Source organism: Anopheles funestus, chromosome X (genome assembly GCF_943734845.2).
Source record: "Anopheles funestus chromosome X, idAnoFuneDA-416_04, whole genome shotgun sequence".
Taxonomy (NCBI): domain Eukaryota; kingdom Metazoa; phylum Arthropoda; class Insecta; order Diptera; family Culicidae; genus Anopheles; species Anopheles funestus.
Window position 1 is genome coordinate 16,196,578 of NC_064597.1, and position 13,166 is coordinate 16,209,743.

Sequence of the window (13,166 nt, forward strand, 5' to 3'; positions counted from 1 at the left end):
ATTTTCTGCTGCCAGATGGGTCAGCCAAGGGAAAGTGACAGGAAAAGACTAGAAGCTGGGGGAGAAAGGAAATTGTAATACAACTACAGAGAGTGAAAATGGATATCAATTACAGGGAAAGCGGTAAGAAAACATACTTCTTTGCCTATTTTCAACTATAAGTGTGAGAGTGTGTGAGAGATAGAGAGTAGAAAGACGATGCAAGGAAAAAAAACTGTTGCTCTTTAGATAGAATTCGTGGGCATATAACCGGGACACTAGAGATTGCAATATTTCGTGCGAATTTGTAGTAACAATTCTCTCATTTAGTGCTATATATTTCCGTTATTCTTAAAAGCAAAACAAAAAAAAACCATGCCACAGGTATCACGAACATGATGACTCATCTCACCTCGCGGTGGAAATGAGAACTTACAGTGAAAACAGAAACGAATATAAATGAAAGTAAAAACAAACAAAATTCCACCACAACCACCAGGCGTCTCCATTGTCCTTCGTAACGATGAGATGGTGAAACATTTCACCCGGTGTGTGTCATAATCTGACGGGAATGAGTTAAAAAACGCACATAGAGCCGGCAATGACTCGGCACAAACAAAGCACCAACACACCGTGGAGCGCATGAAATATGTACAGTCGAGTCTTGGGAGCAGCTAGTAATTCACACCACGATGGATGAATGATGCATGTTGCATGGTGTTTATCCAGTAGCTTTGCCAACCGCACAGAAGTACCACATAAAAATCCTTGCGCGGTATGTTGATTTTATGAAGCCGCATTATTTCGTGTGCGCTTTTTTAGCTTTCAAAGAAATTTTGCAAGACAGACCGCACACGCCCGGAATTGGGACACGAAATTTAGACGGGTCATGCTGATTCTGCCATTTGCGTATGTGAAGGTTGCTGCTCGTGCGCATTCATGCTGGAGCATTAGCTGTCTTTTATCGGTGCTATAGAGTCATCTTGTTGGGTTCCACTCTTGAGAAAGGGTGCGACGAGTAGGAGAAAAAAATTAAACACAAAATGACAATTGAAATGTCAAAACGCTGGTAACTACTACCAGGTTTGCCACCCTGGAAACCAGCACGCTAAGGAAGGGATTATTCTAGATAAGACGATAACATACATAGCGAAGATTGCGATAAAGTCCCTAACCCCACGGCTAACCATTATCAGACAGCCACCAATAAAAAAAACCTTCCAAATATATAACCTACTGGACGATATGCGTTCGACCATTAGTAAAGTGTCTACGTTTGGCAAAGTGTGTACAGCTATCAACCGTAACAAACCTTCAAAACCCCATTCGCACCGTGTACTGCATCATGCTGCTGTTCGTGTTTCTCGCGACAGTTGCCCTTTGGGGTGTACTGCGGATATACCAGCAGCGTCAGCGGTTGTGGAAAATGGCTACCCATTTCAACGGTCCCAAACCGCACTGGCTGCTCGGATTGTTGCCGTTGTTTCCGGCGAACGATATACCCGGTATCTTCGAGACGATGGTCAAACTGCACGAGCAGTACGGGCAGGATCTCTTCAACTGGGGTCTGCTAAATGACCACATGATCATCGTCACCAGTGCCACCAACGTCGAGAAGGTGGCGATGGCGAAGAAAACGGAAAAGTCACAAATATACGACTTTATCAAGCCATGGCTAGGACAGGGTTTGCTCATCTCTAGCGGTGAGAAGTGGTTCCATCGGCGGAAAATCATCACACCAACGTTTCACTTCAAAATACTGGAAAACTTTGCCACCGTGTTCAACCGAGAAGGGGAGGTGCTGGTGGAAAAGTTAAGCCCGTATGCTAAAAGCGGCCGCGAATTTGACATCTACGAACCGATCTCGCTGTACGCGCTCGACAGTATCTGCGAGACGTCGATGGGCGTTGAGATCAATGCGCAACGCCACCCGGAGAACCAGTACGTGCGTGACGTGAAGCGTATGAGTGAGTTGGTATTGCTTCGAATCTTCCACGTACTATCTTCCTTCCCGCAACTCTACTGGTACACGATGCCTAACGCTTGGGAGCAGCGAAAGTTGATTGGAAGGCTGCATGACTTTACGGATTCCGTCATTCAAAAACGTCGCCAACAGTTACTGTCTGCTGCGAATAATAATCCTAGTCGGCAGGTATCGGAAGAGGATGAGAATGACATGATTGGTGACAAGCAGCGGAAGACTTTTCTGGACCTGCTGCTAAACGTCACTGTTGAAGGGCAACCACTGTCTGATGCGGATATACGAGAAGAGGTGGATACGTTTATGTTTGAGGGCCATGACACCACAACTTCCGGAATAGCGTTCACCTTCTATCAACTTGCTAAACATCCAGAGATCCAGGAAAAGATTTACCAAGAAATCCAGGATGTGCTTGGGGCGGACTTTCGCTCTGTTCCTCTCACGTACAGTACGCTCCAGAACTTCCCCTATCTGGACATGGTAGTGAAGGAGTCTTTGCGTCTACTGCCACCAGTTTCATTCATCGGTCGTCGATTGGTTGAAGATATTGAGATGAATGGAGTAACGATACCGGCCGGAACTGACTTTACCATACCCATCTACGTTATTCACCGGAATCCCGCCGTCTATCCTGACCCGGAACGCTTTGATCCGGAGCGCTTTTCAGACGAAAGCACACAGCGCCGTGGACCGTACGACTACATTCCGTTCAGCATCGGTTCGCGAAATTGCATCGGTCAGCGATACGCACTGATGGAGATGAAAATTACCATTATTAAAATGTTGGGACACTATCGCATTCTGCCGGGTGAAAATATGCCTCAGGTACGTCTCAAAACGGATCTGGTGTTACGTCCTGATAAGGGTATACCTATCAAAATCCAACCGAGACCATAGTTGTCAATAAAATGGTACTGTTCCGAACCAGTTTTGTCTTTATTTTCGTCTTTTGGTTGTTCCTTCAAAAACGCAGTGCATTCAACTGTTATCAGCACAGTATCACAACGTGTATAACAAACACTCGAAATGTTCGACACAACCATTACTGTTAGTCATGCTGAACGAATCCAAAGGTGGTAGCAGTGTCTAGCTTGCATTTATCAGCTCTAAAATGCCTCAAAACGTGCTGGAACCTAATCAAGTGCGGGAACTCGAGTAGCTGCTGAAGATATGAGGTAAGTGCCAAAGTCCCTTGTCCATTCTACCTTCTCCTTTTCCCTGTACCTTCACATTTGCTATAAACCAATCAAGGACAGTCAGTGAGTACGAAATACAGATAAGCAGAAACGTTTTTTATAGTCCCACGGTTAATCTTACCATGATGCTCATCTTCAAGATTTTGCAGCGAAAGTCCCAACCAACTGTACAGCGTGTTGTCATACGTAAAATAGAACTGTGTCTGAACGGTCGATGTAGTGCTTCGGAAGTACAAAAAAATAGCACCAATTATCAACATGTCGGTTGTACTATTTCTGCTTGTCATGCTGATTGTGTACGGTGTAACACAAGCCTACAGAAAACGACGCGAGCTGCATCGAATTGCGGCACACTTTAACTACCCAAAACCGCACTGGCTGTTGGGTAATGTGATGGAATATCCTGCAAATGATATACCCGGTATCTTCGAGACGATGGTCAAACTGCACGAGCAGTACGGACAGGATCTCTTCAACTGGGGTCTACTAAACGACCACATGATCATCGTCAGCAGCGCCACCAACGTCGAGAAGGTAGTGATGGCGAAGAAGACCGAAAAATCCTCGGTGTATAATTTCATCGAGCTATGGCTGGGACAGGGTTTGCTCATCTCTAGCGGTGAGAAGTGGTTCCATCGGCGGAAAATTATCACACCAACGTTTCATTTCAAAATACTGGAAAGTTTCGTAAACGTGTTCAACCAAGAGGCAGAGATACTGATCGAGAAGTTGCGCCAGCATGCAAACACTGGTCGGGAATTTGACATCTACGAACCGATCTCGCTGTACGCGCTCGACAGTATCTGCGAAACGTCCATGGGGGTTGAGATCGATGCGCAACGCCACCCGGAGAACCAGTACGTGCGTGACGTGAAGCGTATGAGTGAGTTGATATTGCTTCGAATTTTTCATGTGCTTTCATCCTTTCCTAAAACCTATTGGTACACGATGCCTAAGGCTTGGGAGCAGCGAAAGTTGATTAGACGACTTCATGCGTTCACGGACTCGGTGATTCAAAAACGTCGCCAACAATTGATGGAGAAAGGAAACAGCATAAGTGAGGTTCTAAATGATCACGAAGACGAAAACCTCTACACAAAGCGCAAGGAAACGTTCCTGGACCTGTTGCTAAACGTCAGAGTTGATGGTAATTCACTTAGTGATCTGGATATACGAGAAGAGGTGGATACGTTTATGTTTGAGGGCCATGACACCACAACTTCCGGAATAGCGTTCACCTTCTATCAACTTGCTAAACATCCAGAGATCCAGGAAAAGCTCTACCAAGAAATCCAGGATGTGCTTGGGGCGGACTTTCGCTCTGTTCCTCTCACATACAGTACACTCCAGAACTTCCCCTATCTGGACATGGTAGTGAAGGAGTCTTTGCGTCTACTGCCACCTGTTTCATTCATCGGTCGTCGATTGGTTGAAGATATTGAGATGAATGGAGTAACGATACCGGCCGGAACTGACTTTACCATACCCATCTACGTTATTCACCGGAACCCCGCCGTCTATCCTGAGCCGGAACGCTTTGATCCGGAGCGCTTTTCAGACGAAAGCACACAGCGCCGTGGACCATACGACTACATCCCGTTCAGCATCGGTTCGCGGAATTGCATCGGTCAGCGATACGCACTGTTGGAGATGAAAGTATCTATCGTACGTATGGTTTCCTTCTACCGTATACTGCCCGGTGACACCATGCACGAGATCCGCCTTAAAACGGACCTGGTATTGCGTCCCGACAAGGCAATACCGATCAAGCTCGTCGCACGTCCATGATGTGCGGTACGAATGAATTGAGTAAATAAAAGCTTCATACAGAAGAGGTGGTTAACCTGTCTGCTCCGATTGTGCTATTCATGCATGAGATGGTTTGTTCGTTTCTTTACAAACAAAATAAATATTCAATGAAGTAGATGTAAAGAAATAGGAATATGCTTGTTGCTCTACATTCGGTACATTAAAGCTCACTACAAGGCTTTGAACGCTTTTTAGAACCCTTTCCTGTCGTATAGACATTGCAGGTATCGTTGATAGGTACTTCAAAACGGTATAGAGTGGCAAGAATGTGGCGTATGTGAACAGTGTTAGATGATACATAAGTTGGAGAAGATGAAGTTGTTGCATCGTTTGGGAAAGGGAAACCTTTCCCACTAAACCCTATCCTACAAATATATCGCTTTAACCAGCATGAAAGGATGTTTGTTTACGTTGGAATAAACGGGATAGCGTGACTAGTCAGGATCTTGTATCTGATTCACACAGAAAAAAAGCGTCTTTTACCAAACACTTACCTCATTTGTCGGTTAAACACCGTCGGCGGCACATTGGTACCTCCGTAGACAGCCGCCATGTTGGGATCCCGGTGGTCCGGATGAAAGTGTGCGTGCTGCTGTTGATGGCTGGTCAGCGAATCGTACTGTTGGTTGAGTGCTGCCGAGGTGATGTAGGTGTCTAGCGGTGAGTTGTTGTTATCATAGCCGCCAACACCACCACTACCACCGGTACCGCCGCTACCGAAATGTATCAAACTTTGCCCACCGTACAGGTGCAGCGACTCCGGCGGACTGATTGATTGCGGTTTGCTGCTCTGGAAGAACGATACACGCACCTTCGAGCGCTCTACTCTGTAGTTTTGGATGGTGCACGAAGGAGTGGATGGAAGCGAGAAATAGAGAAAGGAAAGATAGCTTAGCTAAAGGGTGTCAAATGTATGTGTGTATATTTGTTTTCTTTTACGGGATACACATTGTCTACACACAGGTGGAAGCCCATGATTTGACTTTTCAATTTGCATTGACACTTGTAGAGCAACAAATGGAAAGGAGCAATTCTATCAAATTCTACATTTAGGATCTATAAGGATGATGCAGTCATTATAGGAATTATACAGCTACTTGTTATATCCCGCACTTATGTATAATACAGTAAAACTAGATAGACATACTCTTTGCGCTCTAATGATTATCGAGTCCTCTTCAAATTCTTTCAAAATCCACTCAATCCCATTTCATCGCTTCGAGTATGTTTACACGGTAGTAATCCAAGAGTTGTTGGAGTATGATGTCTAAATGGTGTCTTTATACGTGCTTACAATATCTCACTAATTTGACCGAACACCACTGTCAAGGTGGTTTATTTGTGTTGATATTATCCTTGACACCACTCGAACGCTGTGTCGCCGGGCTATCTCACCTGACTCACATTGGCAGCTCCATCCAAGTATGCAAATTTTTCGTTCAAGTACCACTCCCTACTATTAGAAGCTGCTCGGTTTCTACACGCAACAAATATCTAGCCTGTTGCAAAACAGGTTTCTCTCCAAAAGTATCGTTTTAACAGATTTGGCAACAACAAAGTGTAAACACACTGAACACTCTAGCAAACCTAAAGTTTTCGAAACACAACACAGCAGTACCAAACCGTTTCACAGTTGCATCACTACAGAGAGAAGGGTGTTTAACGTAGAAATCGCTTGAAAGTCTGCACCACACTATCGCAACCACCGGCAGGCAAATAATGAAAGCAACAAAATCGGACTGCCTTTGGTAATACGCCACACAACACTCCTCAAGGCGAATCGTGTCTGATGCTGTGTTGGAAGATGATACAATCGCTGCCACTTTCATCCCGGCGTCCCTGGTGAGACTCTTTTCGATAATTCGTTTGTTCGCTGCCCTGCTACTAAACCATGCTGCATCGTGCAGAATGTGAGGAAAAGCAATGACGGAATCCACAAACTAACCCGGTTGACCCCGGTGGTCAACTGTTGCCCGGGTTGATGTCATCGCTAATGGTCCTCCTTCCCCTCGCTCACACTTTCGTACCGATAGCGTGAAAGAGAGGCACCAATGTGCGATCGAGAGCGAAATGGTGTGACAATCGGGAGCACTATCTGTGACAAAACCAGTGCTCCCTTGTGTCACGTCAGGCGGGAATGCCAAAAACCCCAGGCCACTGGCTGTTGACAACAAACGCAACAATTCTGTGGGATGATTCGAATTCTCCGTTCCGTCGAAGCAATAAAATCGATACCAATATACAGAAACGCTTTCCGCACGGTGACAGATACCGCCACTGTTTCGGGGAGTGTGCCGCGAACGATCCCGATGCGCACTACATGTTTGACCCGGTTGATCCGTACAAGAATCTTGATGGAACGCCCGCAGGGTCCGAGTGAGATCAACGACATGGAATTTGATTGCGTCACCTTACCACTTTCAGCATACGGTGGACAGGCGGCACATTTTTATTACTGAAATCTGTTCTGGGGTACTGGTTGTACGCACTGTTTCCGATCCCGTATTTGGTGCAGTCGATTGAAAAGTTGTCCCAAAAGCTAGAAAGTTGTCGGAGAACAAAAAAAAACAAACCTCACTCCAATCGATTTAAAAGAATCTCTAGCGGGGTAATAACACTGTGCGATGAAAACAAAAACGCACGTTCAACGAAAGAGAGAGAGGAATAGAGAGAAAGAGAGATAAGGAGAAAAAGTCGTGGACAAGTGGGTAAGATGACCTCGCAATGACAGCTAATCAATCGTGCACCGAAATGCTGCAGGGGTTTTCACAACAAACGCAAAAAAGCAACAACTGCTTAGTGGTCTTTATTCATGTAATTTGAAGGGAAAAAAAACTAACAAAGCTTCAACCGGCACGCCAGATGGTTTTGGAAGCATCAGTACACAGCATTCAACAGCTTATTTTTATACCATATTGCTATCATTTTTTTGTTTTTTTTTTTTTTGAATAATAAATGTGTTATAATCTTTTTTAAATTTCCATTAGTCGATTGGCGTTTACGCTCCTTTTATTGGATGGTTTCATTAAACCAAGATCTCCACTAGTTCAAATCAATATCTTAATATGCTTGCACACATACCAAAACACGCACACACACAAACACACGTATGCGCTTAAAGGAACAGTTTTGCCCCGTCATAAGCAGTAAAAAACTTATCGATGGTTTATGTCTGCTTGCTGATGGTAAAACCGGCACAGCCAGTCCTGTACCAGCCGCTTGCTGGTGTTAAGGTCAGGCAAATTACGTCATCTTACAGCGCGTACCGCACAGAGAACGAAGCTGTACGAAATATGGAGGGAGTTTTACGCTTTCTTGTTTGCCGATTTTCGTTCTTCCCATCCGCGTGTTGCACGAGGTGAAAGTTTGCATTGCAACACTAACCGTACCGAGCGGGACTGAAGGTGCTGAAGGGTGTTTTATTTCCCTCTGTTAAATGAGATTCTTTGAAATATTGCTTATTTATCTGGCAAAGTTGTTTGGGTTTGCTTCGCAAAAAGAGTTTCGCAATTCCCGATAGATGTTAACTCATCACAGAACGGCTGAATGAACTCAAGCAAACTCGCAACGCACATAAATCTTTTCCAAGTGTACACTTCTGTTGCCAGCCCACATCTATAGCGAGAACGACAATGGTTTGTTTCAATGATTCTAAAAATATTCTGATCGTTTAACATGTTTGTAATGATTTGCAAACCTAATAATCGTGACTTACTCTTACAACACAATCAAATGATTGACGATGGAATCTCTTGGGTTATTATGTCTATTTTTTTTCCCAGGAGTACGTTTATAAATGTATTATTCATCTACCTCCATCTATTCCAGTTCCTAAGAAACAGTGAACCAATCATATATAAAAATTAAATTAATGTGTGATCAATTATTTACACATTAAAAGTATGTCCCTAAAATACTTCGTTTTTCCCAAGTTTAAACTATCGATCAAAATCACTTTGTGTATCCCATGCCTTAATTTCTCCTCTCCGGTACGTCTAGTGTCAAACGTAGACTTTCTGGCGACAAACCCTGCGTGACCCAGTAACACAATGTACAGAGCGCGTTCGAGCGGCTACCTTTGCTGACACAGTAATGGTGACCGTGCCAGTTAAACTGGCGATATGCACGAACATTACGCACACGCAAATATGTACCTATCGTTTTGTTTAATTCGATTACCTAAACGATGCCTTAATGCATTTACGCAGTAAAATCAGGAAAAAAGGTAAATCAATTAAATTGTGTATTAGACAAAAAAATTGAAAAGAATACAAAAGAATTCTTGGTAATGGTAAGCTCATGAATACCACCATTACGATATCCCAATTGGATTATTTCGCATCCTGCAAACTCATCTCTTTCATGCAACATTGTCGTAGGCAGTGGGGTCTAGCCACATGATATCATTCGCAGCTGCAACCATCGCAGCGAGCAATAATTTGGACAATTTATTTGTTTGTGTTTACGGGCAGACTAATTGGACCTGCACACGGAAATGGATACGCAAGGGGTCCCTTGCGTACTATTTCATCGCACCGTTTGTGTTTGATCACCTTCAACTAAATCAGTGGCCCACTGGGGGAAAAAAGAAGGGTTGATACTAAACTTACTGCCGAGAGAATCGATAAACGAAACGAGTAAGCAGTTGAATGTCACTGCACGCTAGGTAGTGCACTTTGGGAACACTGTTGCATTCGTGTGTGCTTAGAATAATCGTTGAAGTTAATGGAACAAGTGCAAACATGGACGTGACGAGTGACGTTTTTAGCGTTAATCGTTGCAATTACGTCAACATACGCCCATACTAGATACTTGTCAAGCGTTTCGATACGTCAACCGTACTTGTCAAATGTTTCAGTGTCAATGGGCACTAAAAGCTTACTTTCTATTGTTTAACGAAAACGGTACATTACATATTAACACACTTCCGATTTTAATATTGCAAGGCACACGCAACACACAATCGCTTCATATTGAAATAATTATCTGCACATCTAACAATGTTGAGCTGCACATAAACAACCAATAACAACAGGTTGTGTTGGTTCCTGTCACAAACATCACTACCCCCAAAAAGCAAACTTTACCTGTTTTTAACGTTTAAACTATTACGAACGAGAAACGAGCTCCAGAAATGGCCAATGTATTTGCACAAAACAAACAAACAGCACACGTTTCAAGCAGCGCAACCGGGAAGTTTGTATTTTGACGTCCGCTTGTGGAGTGTTGTGGAAGTTGAAACTATTTCACAAATTGACTGGATTGCGCAGAGGTGAAGAGTGGACGCTACAATGTACGACACGACTCCCGGGCCCCAGGGTAGGGAGTTGTTTTCCAACGTTTTTACGAAGTTCGCATCCATCCAGCAATGATCTCATCGGAAACGATGAGGTTCCCCCTCCCCGCCATACAAACGCACACATAGCTTCATCGTCTCTCAATATTTCTCATGCTTCTCTTGCTTCTACATTTTTGACGATTCTTACCCAAGGGTGGGTTCAGGACTGGAAGGGAGCAATAAGGCAAACAATATGAAAAAATACAGGAAACACACACCGCAACAAAGCAACCAGAACGGAAGCTGACGTCAAAATGAGCACCCACCTTAAACCCAATATGTGAGCGCATGTACTGTTCGCTTCCAGCTGGTCGCTCCTTCCATTCCTCCCAAAAAAAAAATCCCGTACGACATGCCATAATTCCCCTATCAACTTCTCTCGATTACGTAATGACAACAACACCACCAGCCATGGCAACCGAAAGGGGCGAGCCGGAAAAAACGGGCGCCGGAATGTGTGGAAGCCGCATCTATATGTGTGTTGAGGTTACGATCTGTCTACACCCCGAAAAACTTTGAACATTGCTTCACACGGCATTGGTACGGTGTGTGGTATATATGCGTCCGATAGTAGTGGTGTAGTATACCCGGCACCCATTAGACACTCAGCAGCACACGTTCCCGGCATCCTCCATTAACCGCTCGGATTCGGTCCGATAACGACCTAATCAAAAGCGTATAAAACGCACAAATTTGTTTTAAGGATGTTCACAATCAAACCGCGCAAACACCAGGGTTACTCGCACTGGATGGATGCGAACGATTATGAGAGAATGTGTGTGTGTGTGTTTTTAATGAGTTTATCTTAACTCAGAGGATTGTAGAATTTGTGTCCGATCGGTAGAAAGATCACACGCATTAAAGAGCGGCGCTGTCAATTAGGTTTACTTAACCCGATCGACTACTACTAACGCAATCGAACTTATAGTAGACGAACGCACGCCGCTAATGCTGTAACGGAATTGCAACAACAAAATGTGTCTTAATTAATTTATTGTTTCATATCAAACTTCCTACAATTAGACGGGGTGGTTCTTTTATGCCTTTTGCTAATAAAAAAAGCTGTAAAGAATGTTTACATGAAGCGGGAAGGAAATATAGAAGAACACAGCGATCGACCAACAGTGCAGAGTTTCGCGCCTGATGATATGCATTTGGAGTGGTCTGGTCGCTGTCTTATGGCGCTGGGCGCATCTATTTATAAGCATCGACGTCAATTTGGCTGTGCTTGTGTGTGTATTTTTTTCTACTTTCTCCAATACCGTTTATTTTGCAAAAAAGAAAAAAAATCAAATGACCAGTACCATTCCCTGCCTTCCATTAAAAAAGGGGTACAAATAAAGAAGAAGCCGTGGTCGCGGCCATAAACCATGCCGGAACAGTGTTCCATCTTTTCCTCCGGGAGACTATTTTTGCATATTTCAGATTGAACGTTAACGGCATGTTGTGTGTGTATATATAAGGGGTAGGAGAAAAAGCATGTATTCGTGCCGATAGAACGCAAATGTTTAATTCCATTATCAGAACAGGCGAGCTTCACCAACTTCAAATGTAATCATTTCCTTGCTGACACTGAGCGTTACGCGCGCGTGCTTGTGTGTCGTAAGGACAGTCATCGCGCAAACGCGCTTAATTAGCGATGACAAGATGCTTGTAATTAGTGGATGTGACCACTGCATTACTATCACGTGTATCTAGCACCCTTCATAAAGGAAGGTTCTATTATACGAGGCAGCGTATGATTACTGCGTGGAATATTGATGACATTATCCGGTGGTTTCTTCATATTTGAATTTGCACATGGTGTAAGAAGGGGAAAACGAACGAAGAAGGTTGCTGAGCATGTATACTAAGCCAAAGCACAGTGTTAGCTTTACATGACATATTTGAATATTTTTCTTATATTTGAACTACATATATTAATTTTCAAATTATTATATTTGAACTATATTAAACGGCTTTATGAGCCCTTTTTAAGGCCTTTTTAAGCACTGGTTCAGAGGAGAGTGAAAAAAGGACGAATTTTGACATTTTTTCAATAAATATTACTGCAGATCATTGTGAAAACACACGGAGATAATGTAGCTAAGCTCCACATACACGTAACGTCTTCCAACTCTTTTCCAGTTCTCCAGATCCTTACTGGAACGATCCAAGATGCTGTCATATATATACATCCCTACACTTCTTCCTTCTGATTACTTCACATCGCTTTCAAAACATCCCATTTTCATCCAACCTTCCCGTGAGATACAGGCTAGATAACCGGCAGTTGATGAAATTGGGTTTTTCTTTTCTCTCGTTTTGCGCAGTTGCACCGCTATGACCCAACTTCAAGCGTTTGCCGCCACGCGCTTTGCTAATCCGAATTTATATTGAAGAAAAATCGAACACATTTTCAAGCGATTACCCCAACGCGCCCCCCATTAACCACGAAACACCCCTGTGCCGGGACGCTCTCGCACAACCAACAAATAAACAAAGCGATTTTCCCGAAGTTTGCTTACCGGCATAGATATATGCAGAGTTCGCACAAATCCAGTGTTTGTATTGCGCAGTACGGTGAATAAAATGCGCCATTTCTACAATTCCACATGCGCCTGCATATAGTGTGCTCTTGTCTGTATTACCCATCTTGGAACAGGAACTCACGAAACGATGCGATTACATGAGGTGGAAGTGGTGGATAAGGGAGCCAGAGTCCGTGAGGGGGGAATGTCCGAGGGAAGATTTTCATTAGACGCACGTGCCGTTACCCCGTCTCTAACGTGTCCCAGAGCAAAAGTCTTGGGGGAAGAAACGGCTGGAAGGTAGTACGGCAGCGGGATGGATGTGGCGGGGAGAGAGTTTGTGCATTCTGTTA

At 44.0% G+C, this 13,166-nt stretch overlaps 3 protein-coding genes across 4 annotated transcripts in view; 2 read left to right on the top strand and 1 right to left on the bottom strand.

The window, feature by feature from the left end:
• Window positions 1-13,166, bottom strand: part of LOC125764778 (serine/threonine-protein kinase minibrain) — a 62,851-nt gene that overhangs the window by 11,073 nt on the left and 38,612 nt on the right. The window contains exon 5 of one of the 2 annotated variants that reach the window (XM_049429353.1): window positions 5,460-5,792. The exons of the other annotated variant lie outside the window; for it this stretch is intronic. Coding sequence (XP_049285310.1) covers window positions 5,460-5,792 — 333 coding nt within the window. The remainder of the gene's footprint in view (window positions 1-5,459; window positions 5,793-13,166) is intronic. 2 annotated transcript variants of the gene reach the window in all.
• Window positions 479-2,857, top strand: LOC125764883 (cytochrome P450 4d2-like). The gene has a single exon (XM_049429534.1). The coding sequence runs from the start codon at window positions 1,325-1,327 to the stop codon at window positions 2,855-2,857; it is 1,533 nt and encodes a 510-aa protein (XP_049285491.1). The 5' UTR covers window positions 479-1,324.
• LOC125764892 (cytochrome P450 4d2-like) lies at window positions 3,415-5,259 on the top strand. Its single transcript, XM_049429546.1, has one exon. The coding sequence runs from the start codon at window positions 3,415-3,417 to the stop codon at window positions 4,942-4,944; it is 1,530 nt and encodes a 509-aa protein (XP_049285503.1). The 3' UTR covers window positions 4,945-5,259.